The following is a 19671-nucleotide window of genomic DNA, read 5'->3' as shown; positions in this document are numbered from 1 at the left end:
AGGCCATGGATGCACCATGGGTGTCATCCGATGCAAACATGACGTGGTGTGCCCACCGTGCGAGGCTGCGGCAGCCCTCGCGGTGGTGGGAGTTGGCGAGGCGCAGTCGCATTCTCTGGTGCCCCATATGATGCACACCACTCCGGATGCCGCAACCGCGTCGTGGTGGATGTCGCCATCTCGTCCTAGGACCGATCCATCATCGATCTGATGTCCATCGGCACTGTCCAGGTTCCGGGCTCCGACGAGGAAGAATAGGGCATGGGAGATGGCGACGCCTTGAGTCTCGTGAGCCGGCTCGTTCCCATGCCCTACCCTACCTTACCGGCGACCGAACCAACGCTTTGGTAAGCGCAGCCGGCCTCCGGACATGGACATGGCGGAGCCGGACGGGCTCCGCTTAGAGATCAGTTTACCTTGCATGTAATAATATGAATTTAAGATTTTCAAATATCCGATTGTAGAATTAAATATTTGAGACATCGTGAACTCCGTTGAGGGCGGATTTGATAGGTCCGATTGTAGATGCTCTAAATTCTCCCGTAAAAAATAAATAGGCTCTAAATTCTGCCGTACGCGTGGCGTCGCGAGTCGCGACGAACAACCAACCCGCAGCAGAGCCCTGGATGGAGATGGAGAGCGCTCACCGCGACGACGACCTCTCGCCGGAGGCGGTGAGGATGCTCGGCGAGATGGCGCTGCGGGATCGCGAGGAGGGAGTGGAGCCCGATCTGTCGGACGAGTAGCTGCGCTCCAACGACCAGCTCCAGCAAGACGAGGTATCCCCTCCCGAAACTCCGTGCTTCGCCCTAAACCTCGTTACTGATAAACCCTTGGACCGATTTCGCACTGCAAATCCCTCTCCTGGTCGCGGCGTCCACTGAATCCTCCAAATTTTCCAAAGCTCTTGTGTAATTTCAGACCGCAAACCCTAACAGTGGAAGATAGAGGTCGCAGAAAAACAGGAATATCCATTCAGTTTTTGTGATTTGGAATAAGCTGCGACTTCGACTGTAAGATCCAAGTACTTTGTTGCTCTGACGTTCAGCTAAGCAGGTTCCAAACTGAAAGCATGCATACAGTAGTATGCAAAAGTTGGTTTCAGAGTTGGAGTGGCACTTCCAGATTTCTGGAATGCAGGATATTTAGAACAGAGGAAGCTCTGACATTGGGTATCAAACAATATGTGAATGGTTTCATTCACAAGTTAATTCCCGCCCTTTCTGTCAAGTAGGCTACTTTTTCGGGAACGCAGTCCGGAATAAGCGTTCCTGTGTATATAGATATCTTCGATGCTGTCATTTTGACATGTCCGCTTCAACCCCTGTTTCGCCTCCCAAAAAGCAAAGTTGGCTTGACGAGGGCATTTGAGGAAGCGGGAGCAATAAAACCAAGAATCTCTTTCTTTTCTTTGATTACATAGGATAGGAGTATTTACTTCAAGACAAAAACAACATAAAATTTCTTATGCCAAACAACCCATGTTCAGAAACAGAAGATGAGTATTGGTCGTCTCAAACTTGGATGTAAAAAAGTTATAGTGAATTTCAAAGAGTAAATGCCGAGGTAATCTTATTCTGTGATATCTTATTTGTTTCTTAGATGTTAGCTCTGGAGGCGATTTTTGGAGACAAGATCTGCATTTTTGGTGAAAAAAAGGCTGGACCTCGGTCTTTCCAGGTAAAACTTTTTAATTGGCCCACAGGGTCCCAGGAATCAGTAACTATCATCGACACAAAAAAAATCATGATGCTTCCTTTCTCAATTATTTGCAGATCCAGGTGTATTGTGAAATTCCAGATGGTATCACTGTAATGTTAGAACCATTCCAGGGTGATGATGACGACCCAAAGAGCCAGTTCCTTGAAAACTTCAGTGTCGAGCACTTGGCTCCGCTATCACTGACATGCCTCATGCCTCCATCGTACCCAAGCCATCATCCTCCACACTTCACTCTCGGTGTACAATGGTTGGATAATGTGAAGGTCTCCTCCCTTTGTCACATGCTCGACTCGATCTGGGCGCAACAAGCTGAATAGGAAGTTGTTTATGAGTGGGTGCATTGGCTGCAGAGCTCTATGCTTTCTCATCTTGGTTTTGATAACGGAATAGTCGTACGACAGCCTCATATTGCGGTTGGTCCTGTGGATTTTCGGGTTGTGGGAGAGATTTTGTCTGCAGAGTCTGTCGTTCAACAGTTGATCAGCTACAATGAGGAGCAATGCCATGAATCCTTTCTCCACGGGCTTCATGCCTGCATGATTTGCTTCAGCGAGTACACAGGTAACTTGAATGCTCTAGTGGTAACTTGAATGCTCTAGTTGATGCTCGGGGTACTCTTCCTGGGGCTCATTTCTTGCACTATGCTCAGCATTATGATATCTCTATTTTTTTCGTCTGAATATGCTGTTTTCTGCACATAGTAATTTTTTCAGGACTTACTATTCACATTTCAAAATATATACATTGGATGCCGAATTGGGGTTCCATGATTTAATGAGCACGAATTCGAGCCTATATTGGCCAGAATTTGGAAATAATATCACATAACTAGAATCTAAATATTTGCTCAGAATTCATTTCAACTATTTAATACTCGTCAAGGCACAACATTTTAAACCTGACAAAAATATCATTTTTCGCATATTCGTCAAGGCACAGTTGAGCCTCTACTAATTATGTACAGCAATAACAAATGCAGTGTCCATGTGTCACTGCGTTTCACTAATTATGTACACAATTGAGCCTCTGCTAATTAAACCAATGGACCATTCAAAAGCCTAAACTTACCATAGATAATCATGTCCATGTTCACTCTTCTGTGAAATAATCAATTAATCATGGGGATCTAAGTTCCATCATGTCAGGAGACTGGATCTTGTAAGAACTAAATCTTTGTCTTTTGATTACCCTCAGGCGTTGATTTTGTAAAGCTTCCATGCCAGCATTACTTTTGCCAGAGGTGCATGGAGACTTACTCAAGGATTCATCTCAAGGAAGGAACAGTACTAAAGTTGGTGTGCCCTGATGACAAGTGTGGAGGCATTATTCCTCCTAATCTATTGAAGAGATTGCTAGGAGATGCAGATTTTGAACGGTGCGAAAGGTTGATGCTTCAGAAGGCTCTAGATTCAATGGCTGATGTAGCATACTGTCCAAGATGTGGAACAGCTTGCCTGTTAGACGAGGATAAAGCCGGATGCTCCAATTGCCTCTTCAACTTCTGCACCCGCTGCAGAGAGCCTTGTCACACAGGGAGGAGCTGCATTATTCTTACTCCAGAAGAAAAACTTCTCACCTTACAGGTAGTAAATGGATCTAGGAGTACTATGTCATACTCTCTTTGAAGTCCAGCTAAACGCTACAGAATCTCTCGTTTGTCTCAATTCATTATTAGCTGTGACCTATGAGTGTTCACAATCAGAGCCAAGTCCAACTTCCAACATATTAAAAGCATTTTCATAAAAGAAAAGGCTTATTTTTTTCTTAAGAATTTAGTAAAAAACAATTTCAAACTTTAGGCCCAACATATTACAAGCATGGATATAACCCTATGGTCACACTGGCTGCGCTCTTCTGAGCTCAAAGACCACGCACTGCTGTGGTGTGATTTCCTTTCTTCGCATTGAATAAGCGCGCCTTTATAAGACATTGCCTCTCGGAGATTTTTGGAAAAAAAGGCATCAAAAAATATTCAGATGGAGAGTCTCCCCCTATGAAAGTTTCAAAATATTTTTTCCCAAGCTTCGGTGTTAATAATTGAACCATGTGTCCTACTTAAGTGCTGAACAAGAAAATTTGGGATGAGGGTGTGTAGTAATAGCACGTGCCGCTGGATATATCTCCCTACCAAATTAATCGTTGTAGAACTGATTTCCTTTGGTTAGTAGAGAAAAGGCACTACAAGTTTTTTCATTATATTTTCATTTTGAGGGGAACACATTCTTGTACATAAGGTTATTGTATAACATGATTTCCCGGAAATATATGTCTGGTTGATTAATGCAATGATGAACGATTACAATTATCAATGTGATGTTTGTTTTATACAGGAACAGTCAAGGGTGCGCCAATGGAGCAAAGGCGACATTGACAGACGAATCAACTTGGCAAATGAAATATTTAGCATCAAGGAAGTCCTCCGTTCTTCCGTTCCATGTCCTCATTGTGGTATCGCCTTCATACGTGTGTCTGGCTGCAACCACATGTTTTGCAGAAACTGTCACCGTGAATTCAACTACTTAAATGCTAGGAGGACAGAGACTGTAAGGGCACTTGATTTCATTACAGTGAATACGGTGCAGATTGAACGAAAAGTACTGAGTCTACCCGTCAGCATCAGACAGTATCCATGCCCAAAATGCCACCGACCATATCCCAAGGTAATGTTGATGTGGCTTTGAGATATCGTATGGATTTAAACATCAATTTTTCATCTGATGTTGGGGAATATTTCACTGTATCTGATATGAGCAGATGGGAAACAACAACCACATCTTGTGCCTGGCATGTCAGGTTCATTACTGTGCTCTGTGTCGGAAGGTGGTGCGGAAGATCTCGGAGCACTATGGCCCCAGAGGATGCAAGCAGCACACTGTCGACCCTGAGATTGTTAGAACAAAGAACAAGGATGACTCGGGATCAGAACTTCTGTGAAATGAATTAGAGGTCAAGCACATTAGGCTGTTCTTATAGGTTTATTTTTGTGCAGTTACACACATATATACAGTTTGGAATAGGAATAGTTACACCTACAACCTATTTTTATGGAACATGTTATTGAAGGTCAGTGACCCTCTGGATAGACTCAATTGACGACATTCGTTTTTTTAGGTTGGGGAGCATCAGTTATATTGTTGCGATGCCTGCCAGATTCAGTACAACACACTGTTCAAGGAATTAAGGTTTGTTGCTTGTTTGCCGCTGTCACAAGTTTTTTTTACGTAAATGATATCTGGCGAACGTTAGCCAAGAGGCCAACCCCAGCGAACGCCTTCCCTGCTGTTGCCCGTATCTTGGCACAAGGCCGATGCCATATGGATCAGCTGGAGCTGTTTGCTGATTCCCGTTTCCTGACAAACATTCTCTTTTTTTTTCTCTAAAAAAAATGCAGGACCAAGGTGCCCGAGGAGCGGGCGACCTCTTGCGTAAGGGGCGGCCGCTTATCACTCAACTAAAGTGAGGGGTTGTGACTTGCGTTTAAACTGCTATATGTATTTTAAAGATATTTTTTAATTTGATTTCCCCCTGAAAATCCAGTTTTTTTTTTTAATTTTCAAGGAACAAAAATCCCAATTTTTAGAGAGGGGGTATTTTCTAAAGTTTCCATGTGCATTTTAATTATAGGTAGCACGGCAATTCTTTTTTGTTTTAACCATGCCATTTTTTGTCTTCCAAAACATGGCAATTTTTAGGTTTTTTTTGTAATGCCCCCAGCAAGCTTTGGGAAATTTTATCACTTATTCATTGCAATTTTGGAAATTTCTTCTTACTTTCACATATGGCAATTTATTATTAAGAGCATGATCTTTTAATAATTAATAACGTGGATATTATTTAGAGGACGACAATTTTATTATTAAGAACATGTCATTTTTATTATTAATAACATGGCATTTTTTATTAAGAGGATGACTTTTTTATTATTAAGAGTATGAAATTTTTATTATTAATAACATGTCAATTTTATTTTTAGGAGGATGTCAGTTTTATTATTAGTAGTATGATAGTTTATTATTTGATTTGAGAGCATGACATTTTTATTATTAAGAGGATGTCAGTTTTATTACTAAGAAGATGCCAATTTTTAATTGGCATTGCAATTTAGTTTTTCATTGGCATGACATTTTTATTATTTTTTGGCACCGTGGACCAAATAAATCAAAAAAATTATATGATGGCATTTTGTTTTCTGTCCATGGAAAAAAGGAAAAAAAATTCTTCAACATATGGCATTTTTTGCACAGTGAAATATCTCTACAACAAAAACCATAATTTTTTTTTGTAGATCACACGACACTTTTTCTAATCATACCATTGTAAACTTATAAATTAGAGAAATGGCAGTTTCATAAAGTTGCATGTCAATTTTCATATCTTTAGATCATGGCAATTATAATTTATGTTTTCTCTATTTTTTATAATAAAACATGTATTTGTTTTGTTCATGACATTTAAAAAAATAGTTAACTGGGCCTATGGGTCAATCGGAGGGTTTGCCCTGGCCCTCCCCCCGGCGAAATCCAACGTGCTGCCGCCGCACCTACGTTAGTTCTTCTCCAAACCACTGCCACCCCAGAGCTGCCGCTTGCTTCCCCGGCACCATTGCGTCCTCGCCATGCCTCCGAAAGAAAGGGCACGACCGAATTAAAAGGGGTGCGCCGGTGCCTGTCCGGCAACTACGCGTTGAGTTCCAACATGCCAGCTAGAGGTCTTGGCTCGACAAGAACTCGACTGGCGACCTTGCTGCCCGCTTGTACGGCGTTGCCGTGTGGAGGCTCAACCTCCCCCGCTCGAAGCTCAATGTCTAGTAGATTTAGTTTTGGGCCGATGCGGAGCTCGTCAGGCCTTCGGTGACAATCGAGTCGAGCCCGATCAAGCCGGCTCCTCGCATTGTTGTCGACAAGTGGGACAACATCCGAGAGAGCGGCGAGGAGGCCATGGCGGCGTTTGCTAGGGCACATTCGGTTTATGTGCAAGCCGAAATGGAGTTCTACTGTAAAAAGGACACCGAAAAGCGCAAGAACGACGACGAGGCAGTGCCTTCGTCATCACAGGGCTAGAAGAAGAAGAATGCAGGAGCCTCCGGTGTGGTCAATGTCGATTCTGACGGCGAGAGTGATGGGTCCGATGATATCGACTGTGTAGTGATCGTAGTTTAAGTTGGTAGTTTGAAGTGGCAGTGTCATATTTGAACTATGTTTTCCATATTTAAACTTCGGTCAAACTTTGTTTGAAATATGAAATATGGTCGAAGTAGTTCAAACGTTAGTTAAAAAAATGATTTTGTTGATCTGGGTGCCCTATTTATAGGGCTGCTGTTGGAGACGACGCTTGCTCGTACCCAAAAAAATGCGTTTCATGCCTAATTTTTTTACTCCACCCTGTTTTCGTGCTAAAAAACAGGGCTGCTATTGGAGTTGCTCTAAAGTAGTAACACTATGATTAGTTGAGAAGATGATTTTTTTACTCCACCTGGTTTATGTATGCATTTTCAAACTTTCCATATGTTTCTTTTTTCGTTTTGGAACAAATTCTTGTACCTAAGGCTATTGTATAACATGATTTTCCTGTAATATATGTCTGGTTGATTGATGCAATGGGAATTGATCACAATTATCAATGTGATGTTTTTTATACAGGAACGGTCAAAGGTGCGCCATTGGAGCAAGGGCGACATTGGTAGACGAATCGTTAATGAAATATTTAGCATTAAGTAAGTCCTTCGTTCTTTTAGTCCCGTCCGCATTGTGGTATCACCATCATACGTGTGTATGACTATGATCACATGTTTTTCGCCGTGAATTCAACTACTCAAATGGTAAGAGCATCTATACTCGAATGGACCCCCCCCTCCCTTGTGGTATCACCATCATACATGTGTATGCCTGCAATCACATGTTTTTCAGGAACTGCCGCCGTGAACGTGAATTCAAGTAACCCCCTCCCCCACCCCACCCCCCACGCGTAAAAGTCAGTCTGTGGGTGCGTCGGACAACGCCGGCCCGTCCCCTCGAATGTCCTCCGGACAACCCCCCCCCCCCCCCCCCCCCCCCCCACTTTTGAAATCTCAAATTCATGCAGACACATGGACGTTAACCATTACACGTAAACAATGAATACCACACACAAATTAATATTATCCATATATAATAATACATAGTTCAAACATAAAATTTATTCGAAGTGCATAATTGAAACATAAAATTCATTAATTTCTAGCATGGGTCCACATATACTCCACAAAATTATTGAGTAGTTGCATTAGCACCCGTTGATCTCGAAGTTGTCGATGCATATCTAGAAAGTTCACAACATGCTTTGCGTCTTATTCCGGGAGGCGGGCATGAACTCGAGACTTCTCAAAATCATGCGTGTGGGCTGCCCCTTCGCCCTCATCCTCCACAATCATGTTTCACAAGATTACAGAGCATGTCATAAACTGCCAAAGTGTCTCCAGTTCTCACATCATTGCATCTCCACGAACAATACCCCAACGAGCTTCGAGCACTCTGAATGCCCTCTCCACATCATTCCTAGCACCTTCTTGCATTTGTGCAAAGAGACATTGTTTTCTACCTCGGGGATTGGATATAGTCTTCACAAACAACTTCCCACCAAGGATAGATACCATCGACAAGGTAGCATCCCATTTTATAGGTGTGCTCGTTGACGGTGTAGTTTCACGCATGAGCATCCCATCACAAAGTCTCTTGAACAATGAGATCGTTGGAACATATTTATGTCATTTGATAATCAATCATGCCAAAGAAAACATATCAAATGCACAAGTCCTTGGGTTCCCTGCTTTAAGTATGATGATGACCTCTTTGGTGTGATCTTGGTACTGACTGCGCAAACCTTTTGACCAGTTTTTTCATTGATAATGCATGCAATCAACTAAACCGAGCATATCCAAGAAACATCTTGATGGTCCAATTGCCAATAAATTTTCCGTGTCCTCCATAGTTTGTTCTCTCACGTACTCTGGTCCGAACACCTTCACCATATTGTATGCAAATTTCACCATAGTCTGTAGGCATGTGGTCGCTCCCATCCGGATTTCAGCATCAATGCCATCCGCGACTTTGCCATAAGCAAGCATCCCGAGAGCAACCGTGCATTTCTGCAAAGGACAGAAGGAAAGTTGTTCGATAATCCTTCCTCAGCTTGAAATAGTCATCAGCCTCTTCCACGATATTCACTACGTGCAAGAACAAAGTTTCACTCACCCGAAAGCGACGTCAAAAAAACCTTCATGGTATGTTGGGTACGATGTGTAGTAGTCCTTGTAGAGAAGTCATGCGACAGAGATCCTATCACGGAGAATAACTCTCCTGCTCTTTATCGAACCCTTGAAGTTAAGAACATGCTCCTCTTGCTTCTCCAATTCTCCCTGGATGCTCATTATTATCATCATCATTTCAGCATCTTTGTCGTCCGAATCTGACAAGTCAATGAATTCTTTGTATATGAATTCGCCAATGTCCTTCCCATACCCATCATCCGGCGAATCCATCATTTACGTACAAATGAGCAAAAAAAGAAAAACTGCTCGTACATTTCATCAAACACATAGAGGGCGAGGTGTATGTCCAAATGAGTTGGACGTACCGGCGTGGCGTCTTGTGGCGGCACGAACGGCTGCGTTGTGGATTGGGGCCTCCGGTGACGGTGATATGGGCTGGAGACGACGACAGAGCTAAGGTAGCAGTGGAGCTAAGTTGGCGGCTGTGCGGGTGAGGCGGAAGAGAGGAATGGAAAAGGACAGGTCGGGGATGACTCGAAAGGATTTTGGATGGCCCCCTCCCTTCAGTCCGACATGGCGAACGCATCAGACATGCGAACGTTTGGCCCAGACGTATAGGAAAATTTAAGTGGTTCGGTTGTAGATGCTCTAAGTAAGAGCACTTGATTTCATTGGAGTGAACTTGATACAATGAAGAATGGATGAAGGTCCGCGGGAGCGGCGGTGGCAGTTTCTATTATTGCTATTTTCTGGCCTGTAATTATTCTTTCACTAGTTTTGAACATTGTAATAGGGAAGTGAATAAGACCCATGAACTTGCTAGGTTAGCGAAATTTTCGGCGACAAAGGGATTGATTTGAGGAGCCTATGGACGATATTGTATCTCTCCTTATAGACGATGTAACCGTTATTTCTAACTAACAAATTTGTGTTATTTTCCAAAAAAAAAAAAAACTTGGTTTCATTAGAGTGAACGCGGTACAGATTGAACTAAAAGACCTAGTCTATCCGTCAGCTCCAGAAAACATCCATGCCGTTTTCAAAAAAAAGAAAACATCCATGCCGAAAATGCCGTCCATCATATTCTAAGGTAATGTTGTTGTTGCTTTCAGATATAATATGGATTTAATCATCAATTTTCCGTCGCAAGTATCTGATATGAGCAGATGGGAAACAACAACCACATCTTGTGCTTGGGATGTCAGGTCAACACGTCGTGCACCTGCATGACTGCATCCCCCTTCTCCGCCGGCAGTGACGGCGAGCTCTGCGCCCAGTACAGGTTCAGGGTGATCAGGGTAAGGTTGACCGGGATCAGTTATAAGGTACTATCAGTTTTAGGGATTAAGGGCTTCGATTCCAATGGGACTCGTAAGCGTTCAAGATTTTTTTTTTCATACTTCGATCTCCTGTAAAAGATTTGCTTCCTAAAATCCAATCCGGGAAGTAGGAAGCACGGATCAGAAGGAAATCCTCTCCGATTTTTGTAAGCAGCCCCGCCAGGCATGGTAATCTCAAGACGTTCGTTTCCAGAGGTCCAGATGCAAATCCATCTCCGACTCCGAGCAGTAGTAATATATTAGCCCGCCGGAAATCGAACCAGAAAACAAGATCCCGCCGGCCAGACGCATACATCCAGCCGAGGGTAGATGTCAAGGAGGAGATGGACGGCTGCAGATCCCACTCCCACCACCATCACCAAAAGTGACGATCGCGATACCAAGCCGTTACTTGAAGCTGCAACTCCCGTTCCCATCAACAACACAGGCTATGGTAATGTCGACGCGATGACCGGAGGCAAATCAGCCGACCAATCAGCCATGGAGTCCGATGAGATGGCCGACGAGGAGAAGCAGCACATGATCGAGCCGACCAAATCCGACGGCGAAGCTGCGGATCTCTCTCCCACCATCACCGAAAGTGACTTCGGCTACGATGTAGATGTTGATGAGTGCCGTGCTACCACGTTCGATTCAGACAAGCTGTTACTTTTAGCTGCAGATCCAGTTCTCAACAGCATAGGTTATGGCAATGTCGATGAGATGGACAGAGGCAAATCGGCCGAGCAATTAGCCATGGAGGCCGAGGAGATCGCCCATGATGAGAATTATTTCGCGCAGTACGCTGAGGCCCGGGACAAGGAATGGGCTCACCATGGTTGCTTCGGAGACATGAGTGAGTAACCAAATATCCTGCATGCTTTTCTCACTCGTTTTTGTTACACTTCAATAATAAATTTAAAAAACAATTTGAAACGATATCCAAAAAATCTGAAACTTTCCGACATCAAACATGATCAAATGTTTTAGGTTGTTGCGAAATTTCATCTACAAGCTAAAACAGTTTATCATGTTTGATATCGCCAAATTTCAACAAAAAAATTGGATGTCGTTTTATATTGTTTTTTTCGATTTATTGTTCACCTGGGTGTAGTATACCAGGAGTAGAAAATCTGAAGCTGGGGATTTAATAGTTAGTTTATATCTAGTAATTGTTCATGTTTGAAAGATCCCTAACACAACTTAATTAATTTCTATTGGATGAAATGCAGCGACATTGAGCTCCACGCAGTTCACACACTTGCTACCTGGTACCAATTCATACGGTACTGGATTCCCGCCCACCCTGCAGATCCTCTCCATCAAACTCACGGAAATAAAAGGTGGATTGGAATGGCCATTGCCGGTGTACGGTGTGGTTGCTGTCCGAGACACCGTGGATCACAATCACAACCTTCTGTTTGCTCGTCATCGGAGCGAGTGCCAGAGAGTCGAGAAGGACGTACGTGCACTACCTTTGCTCTTCATTTACTTTTGGGGTATATGCATTACCTTGGCTCTCTCGTTGATTAGTGGCTAATGGTAATGGGTGCTTGCAGCATCCTTACTTGCGCTTGACTGGCCCGTCTAGTGCAATTGTGTTTGAAGACAGTGTTATCTTTGAAATCCAACTGAAACTAAGAGGCAACACAATGTCTCAAGATAGAGCTTTGCTCACTGGTATGAAAAATTACCACGCAGGAAAGGGTACAATTAGCTTTAAGAACTGCTTTTGTACGGCAGAGGTAAGTTTGGAGGTAATTCAGCAAACAGTCCAGGCCACTATCTTGGGTGTCCGTCTCAAAGGGGGGCCATGGCCTTCCATATATGGAGGTAGAGTTGTTTGCTTCGCACCAGAGATCATTGATGGTCAAGTCACTGGCAGACCTGATGCCCAGCCTGGGGAAGTGGTGCTACTTGATTCTCGTTGTGGAGCAATGCCTATGGCTTCGGCTGGTTACCTTCTCATCTCAAGGCAGGTTGTTTCTGTAGAAATTCAAGGCAGCCTCAAAGTTGTCTTGCAGACTTACTCTGCATCTGGTGATATCGATTCAGAAACTCAGGTATGCTTCGCACCCGAATATTCGAACGCTCGTGTGACGACATGTAAGCTTAGCGGTGTTGAGGTGGAGATGACTGTTGCTTGGTCCCGTATGGTCACGGAAAAGGATTATATCACATCACGGGGCTGGGTACTCATCGACAGACACCAAGTGACATTATGACTAGGAGGAGTATATATGAAGCGAGAGGCCAACGGCAACCAAAACTTGGCTCTCTCCTTCGTATTTCTGTAGCAATTAGCTATGTATGTTGTGTATGGACAACAGGTCGATGTAATCCAACTATTTTGTATCGACAATAACTTATGCTATCATCCAACTATTTGTGTATCCACGGTAACTCTTAGGTTACTTCTTCTGAATTGGTCAGCGGTGTGGACAAGTGATCGGAGATTCATATAAAAAGAGGCCTGTTAAGCCAAGTTTTAGGAGTAAATTTATGTATCAATCAGCTTTGTAAGACATCCAGCTATTCGTGTACGTGCACATCATCATACTCTTCTGATGATAGAGCAACAATCTAGCAAACAAACATAGTAAAGGATGTGTACAACATATTAACCACAAATTGAAGATGAGGATGTATCCCAAATTTCACACTTTTGGAAAAGTGCTAATCTCCCTTGAAGAGGTGCAAGAGCCCTCGAAAGCCACCCTATTCTCTTTGAGCGTCCCACAAAAGAAAGGACCTCAATCCACTAATGGTTCATCAAACACAATGAGCACACACACCCTGTATGACTAGAATGCACACGACCAACATCAAGCCGCACACATGAAGAATCACGTCAGCAAAGAGCAAAGTCATACAAGACCAAAACTATAGTTTGATGGATGGAAAAAGAAAGCCCTGAAGCGATCAAAATGACGATTGACGAACAACAACAACAACAACCATCTCATGACATAGCAAGGATGACGAGATATGTTCTCTAGCAGTAACACCTCTAAAGAAGGGAATGGCGCCAAAGCGTCGCAGTTGCCATTGTTGCTCCAACGAGGACGGGGTGGTAGGAGGCGACCACTAAGGGTTTGGGAGTTGTGGTTACTAGATGGATTTAGGGTGGAGCCACCTTAACATGATTTACTTTGCTGGTATGCAATCTTTATTTTTGTTTTTGCATTCTTACCTGTATCTACATTGCTACCATTATTTTTACCAGCTTATGAGAGGGTGTTATTCTTATAGTTGGTTTAGTGCATTTTCAGGCTCTGGCGTGGCGTACAATCAAAGGAATAGGACGCACAATATGGATTTTGACGTAATTTTAATTTTTGCTGGTTGTTTTTATCTTTGTTGTCTTCCATTGTATTGCCCACGGGTTTCCTTGAAAAAAATATAAGTTACAGTTTTGCTAAAGCACATCTAGATGTGCCCTAAGTATTGCACATCTAAGTCCTATATCATTAATTTTACACAGAGATTCGTGCAGGCATTTTCTTTTGTCTTTTGTCTTCCCATTCTAGTTTGATTGAGTCACTTAGATGTGCAATAAGTAAGGCACATCTAGTAGTTATAAGATTCCCTTTGATATCTTTTCTAGAAAAACACTATTGATCTGATGGAACATACACGTGTACTAGCCATAGGGCCAGTTCGGTCCTTTCCGGTGTCTGTAAATGCAAAAAGGAAAATGAAATCAATCAAAGAGAGGAAGATGTCATGGTAATCAATGTGTTCACGAGTTGGATGGTAATTTTAAGAAGCCCATCTTGATGGTGGCAATTTTGCAGAGCCACATGTTCAAAACGTCGAATATTCAACTTTCTCGTTGTGATCTGCGTGCTAACCTAGGGAAAATAATTTGGACCGCATACCCGGCTGACGTTCCTGGGGAGGGAATCCAGCGTCAAAGAATCGTTTCGTAGGTGTTTGGTTGGAAGGGGATTGGAGCGGATTGCAGAGGATTAAATCCCCTACAAGTCAACTTCCCCCTCAATCCCCTCCAAACCTCTTCAATCCTATCCAAGAGAGGTTTAACCCAACAACGGGGGGGGGGGGGGGGGGGGGGGGAGTGTCAGAACCTTTGAAGCTATTAAAAACAACACATGATAAGGAAAATTGGGCCCAAACAAGGGCCCAACTTTAGTACCACACACAAAATGGACAAAAAAGCGAAAATAATTGCATCCGACTTAATTAACTAAAATATACAAATTTGCCATCCTTTTTTATAATAAAACTACGCATAGCCAACAATTCTAAATAATATATATTGTATACATTTTGATGTGTATAGATGAAAACTTGCCAATGTCCAGGAAAATAATTCACCATAGCTCTAAAATTTAATTTTCCATGACATCTAAATTTTGAAGTCATGGAAAATTTGCCTATTAAATAATAATAAAATACATACAATAATTTTTCCATGATCTTATATTAAAAATGGCATGCTCTATATTTTTTGTCATAACATATAAATCACCTGCACTGACAATAATTTTGACATGGTAGAAAATAATAAAAGTGCCATGTAATGTACCAAAACTTGCCGCGGTGAAGATAAAACATTGCAAACATATGCAAAGATCATGTGAAAAATAATTGTCCTGGTTCTGAAAATAAAATTTTCACGGGTCCAGGAAAAACTAAAATTGTCATGATTCTAAAAGTAAATGTGTCATGGCTATGAAAATAAAAATGTCATGTCTTTGAAAATGAATTTTTCATGGTCTAGGAAATAAAATTTGGCATGGTCCATGAAGAAACTAAATTGCCGTTGCTCTAAATATAATTTTTGCATGGGACTGAAAATAAACTTGCAATGATCCAGGATTAACTAAAGTTGCCATGGCTACGGAAATAATTTTTTCCATCTATTTGGAAATAAATTTGCCATGGTCTAGCAATACAATTTTCCATGGTCTATGAAATAAAAAAATCTCTAATTCATGGCATATGTCAAAAACATTATGTCATGCAAAATTTAGAATTTTTGTTCTCTATGGAAAATTCGAAAAGAACATAGTACATTGACATGGCAAATTAAAAACTCCTATGAAAAAATAGAGATCATAATAGTACATTGATATGGCAAACGATGCCTAATTCATAGCAATTTGCCATGGTCTATTAAATTAAACAATCTCTAATTCATGGCAAATGTAGAAAAAAAATCTATGAATTAGAGATTGCTTATCATGGAAATTTTAGAGGTCTCAAATGCATGGCAAATTTAGAGAACATAGTACATTGACATGGCAAACAGTCTTTAATTCACAACAATTTGCCATGGTCTATGAAATTAAACAATCTGTAATTCATGGCAAAAGTAGAAAAATCTATGTCATGGAAAATTGAGAAAAAAAACCTCTAATTGATGACAAATTCAAAAAGAGCATATTACATTGACATGGAAAATATAAAAAAAAAATCTTTGAACATAGTACATAGTGCATTGACATGAAAAACGATCTCTAAATTATCCATGGCTATGAAAAATAATCTCTAATACATGGCAAGCGTAGAAATATTTATGTCATGGCAATTTTATAATATTTGTTCCCTAATTGATGGCAAATTTCGGAAGAACATACTCCCTCCGATTGTACTAAGTGTGCGTCAACTAATTTGGATTGAAGGGAGTAGTACATTGACATGGCAAATTAAAAAATGATATATTTAGCATTAAAAATGCCGAAACAAATTATATTGGTCACATGGAAAATGTATAAAATTTATAAAAGGAGTCACATGGCAACTTTAAAAAACTGTTGTTTTCTAAAATTTGCCATGATTATAGATTTTTTTTTGTAAATTCCCATATACCCCAATGGCAAGTATATATAAACAACATGGCAAAAAGTACACAAAATAATGGAAATATTCAAAAACACATGACCACTAGTTCATGGAAAAATGTGAAAAAAGTTTATTCCAATGACAATCACGGCAACCTTATGACTTGCCAATTGCCATGATGAAAATTATTTGAAAAAATAAATGTCATGGTGATTATAATGAATATGACATGTTAATACTTGCGGATTCACCATGATGTAATATAAGTATTTGCCATTTTGATTATAATGAAGTTGCCAGCGTGAAATTTATCTGAAAATTTGACATATGATGATTATAATGAGTTCGCCATGCTAAGACTATTGGATTCACCATAATGGAATGTCGAATTTGTCATTGTGATTATAATGAAGTTGTCATGGTAACACTTTAATGAAAATTTTCATGTTGATTATCCTAAATGTGCCATGCTAAGGGTATTGGATTCATCATGATGTAATGTACTTATGTGCCATTGTGATTATAATGAAGATTCCATGGTAAACTTATTAAATAAATTCGCCATGCTAAGACTAGTGGATTACCATGATGCAATGTAAGTCTTTACTGATTATAATAAGGTTACATGGTAAAACATTTTTGAAAAATTGTCATAATGATTTTAATGAATTTTCCATGGTAAGACTAATGGATTTATCATGACCTAATGTGTATTGTCCATTGTGATTGCAATGAAGTTCCCATGGTAAAACTTACAAAGGAAGTTTGCCATGAAAACACTTAGTTGGACAAAAAAATGTTGACATGCTAAGATTAGAGTTGCCAAAATATCCAAACAGTAAATTTGCCATGATGATGATAAATTAGCTAACTCGGAAAAATATTTTTCCTGTTCTATACATCATAAAGATTCCATTATATGTAATGGACCACCGTTCTGATGTGGGTGCCTAGATAGCAAATTGCCATCTACTTCTTCGATGGCTCGATCAGCTGCATAAAACATTTGCGAAAACTGTAAAAAGGTCGAGAATATTCAGTTATGCACCTTCTGCAACAAAATTTATTATTCAGGCTTGGCCGAAAAGATCTTCAACAGAAGCACCACTTGCAGAATAATTGTGCACCAAAAATATGATTAACCTTGGATGCGTGAGCTTCACAATGCAATTCACCACCCCCTCGGGAAAATGGAATGAGGGAAGAGTGCTTGTCAGAAACCAAAAACAATGAGAGTGTCATACATACATCCATAGATGGAAAAAATATAATGCATGATATGACGATGTTTGCCATCCGTTTTGGTAGATACAAGGACGAGTTCAATGCCCCCCCTGTATGGGGGCTGGAGCAACAATGCATGCAACTCGAGATCCTCCAGCTGCGGGTCGAGGACGCATCGTGAGCTCACGGGGTTGCACGAGAAGCTTCAGATCTGCCGGATAGGACAAGCGCATTGACAGTGGGAGTAGGGCACAACAGCGTGACTACTGGCAGGAGCATGTAACAACACTATGTATAACTCATTCGGTAGCACGAGGATCTCCAAAACATCGTGTAACTAGTAATTAAATGAGGGCTTGGCCGGAGAGGTGATTAGATCGGAGGGGAAACAAGAAGGCGAGTTTACCCAGGTTCAGGCCCTCTCGGTGCAGGTAAAAGCCTACTTCTGTTGTATGTATACAGCGATAGAGTGTAGAAAGTACAAGTATCAACCAAGGGATTCTAGATGACCTATCGGCTATACCAGGCCCCGCCGGCTTATATAACACACCGGGGCCCCTAGGGTTACACAACCTAGTCAGACACGTCGATGGAGGGGAGTCCTCCATGGATCCGTCTTCCCAGACTTGGACGACAAGGCTTTCGGAGTCCTCTTATAGAACACCGAGGGCCACCCGTAGTGGCCCAAGGTGGAAACCAACCTAGGTGTCCTCGCGCCGGCCCAACAGGCCAGCAACTGACATAGTGAGGCACCCTTGGGCCGTTACACCGTCAGCAGGAGTAGGGCACAACGGCCCGACTATTGACGGGAGCATGTAACAGCAAGATGTAGAACTCATTCGGCACCAAGAGGACCTCCAAAACATCATGTAACCAGCAACGAAATGAGGGCTTGAGCGGTGCCACACTCATCTCAAGGTCCACCGCACCCTAGGAGCAGAGTCGATGACAGAAGCAATTGCGCCAATCGCCTAGTGGTTGGAGCTCTACCACATGAGGAACACGTTCACGTAGGCAATGAAGAAGAAACATTGGTCGTCGTGCACCTTCATGATATGTCCATTTTGCATCATAATTAGCTGCTTTTATTTATCTTATTTCAGTGCTATATACACAATATGATGCAATTATAATGCCTTTTCTCTCCTAAAATGTAAGATACATCAAAGGAGGGAGATTACCGGCAGATGGGATTATGGCCTAAAAAAGAAATAGCAAAGATAGCAATTCTCCAGAGCTCAAAATGGAGTGTGGATTTTTAGAGAATTATTTTGGAGTATATGAAGAATTTTGGAATAAAAATATGCCAGAGGGGCCCACGAGCTAGCCACATGGGCAGATGGCGTGGCCACCCCCTGGCCGCGCCACTTGTCCATGTGGGGCCCCCGTGTCTCCCCCCATGTCCTTTGGCCATAAATTCCTATTTGACCTAGAAAACAATAAGAAAAGAGTTTCGGGACTCTCCACTACCACCCCAAGGCGGAACCAGGGAAGGAGCACTTTTGCTCTTGAGCGAGCGATTCCACCGGGGATAATTCCCTCCGGGAGGGGAAAATTGAAGCCTTCATCATCACCAACATTCTCATCATCGTGGGAATCATCATCTTCATCAGTATCTTCACCAGCACCATCTCATCTCACAACCATAGTTCATCTCTTGTGTTCAATCTTTGTATCAAACTTTAGGTTGGCATCTGAGGGTGCTAGTAGTCTTGATTACATATTGTAGTTGACGCTAGTTAGTTTAATTACTTGGTTGAATATTAGTATGTTCAGATTGTTAATCATATATTCAAACCCACTGATCATGTTTAATAAGATGAGTTGTGAGTATTTCTATTTGTTCTTGAGAATATGAGAGAAGTCTTGTTATTAGTAATCATATGAAGTTGATCACCGTTCAATGTTCTGATATTATGTTGTGTTGTTCTTTCTCTAATGGTTTTATGTGAATGTCGACTACATGACACTTCATCATCTTTGGGCCTAGGGAAGGCAGCATGAAATTACTTTGTAGATGATGGGTTGCAGGAGTGATAGAAGCCTATACCTCGGTTTATGAATTGTTCCGCGAGGGACTGTTTTGGATCTATATGTATAATGCTATTGTTACATTTATTTTAATTACTTCTCTTGTAATCATAAGTAGGTGTTTGTTCCAGTCGACCCACATAACACTTATCAAGGCAATGAACATGAAGTCGATGAATCATGGTGAAAATAAATTGACGATATTTCTGGGTGTCCTCAAGAGCGTTTTAATCACTATAAGAAGTATCATCATCTTGTCCTTAGCATTATTAAGGATTGGGCCGCTTGCCGCACCTTACTATTTTTGTTACTTGTTACCAA

At 41.6% G+C, this 19671-nt stretch overlaps 1 protein-coding gene and 1 pseudogene across 1 annotated transcript; both read left to right on the top strand.

Moving 5' to 3' along the window:
• The first annotated feature begins 506 nt into the window (after positions 1–506).
• LOC123054487 (E3 ubiquitin-protein ligase RNF14-like) lies at positions 507–4817 on the top strand (annotated as a pseudogene).
• Positions 4818–10304: 5487 nt separating this feature from the next.
• Positions 10305–12654, top strand: LOC123054489 (uncharacterized). The gene is made up of 3 exons (XM_044478268.1): positions 10305–11143; positions 11520–11749; positions 11847–12654. The coding sequence occupies exons 1-3, from the start codon at positions 10618–10620 to the stop codon at positions 12510–12512; spliced, it is 1422 nt and encodes a 473-aa protein (XP_044334203.1). The 5' UTR covers positions 10305–10617; the 3' UTR covers positions 12513–12654.
• The last annotated feature ends 7017 nt before the right edge of the window (positions 12655–19671 follow it).

Source organism: Triticum aestivum, chromosome 2D (assembly GCF_018294505.1).
Source record: "Triticum aestivum cultivar Chinese Spring chromosome 2D, IWGSC CS RefSeq v2.1, whole genome shotgun sequence".
Classification (NCBI taxonomy): domain Eukaryota; kingdom Viridiplantae; phylum Streptophyta; class Magnoliopsida; order Poales; family Poaceae; genus Triticum; species Triticum aestivum.
The sequence above is the reverse complement of the archived record's forward strand: the minus strand, read 5'-3'. Positions and strand labels throughout refer to the sequence as shown.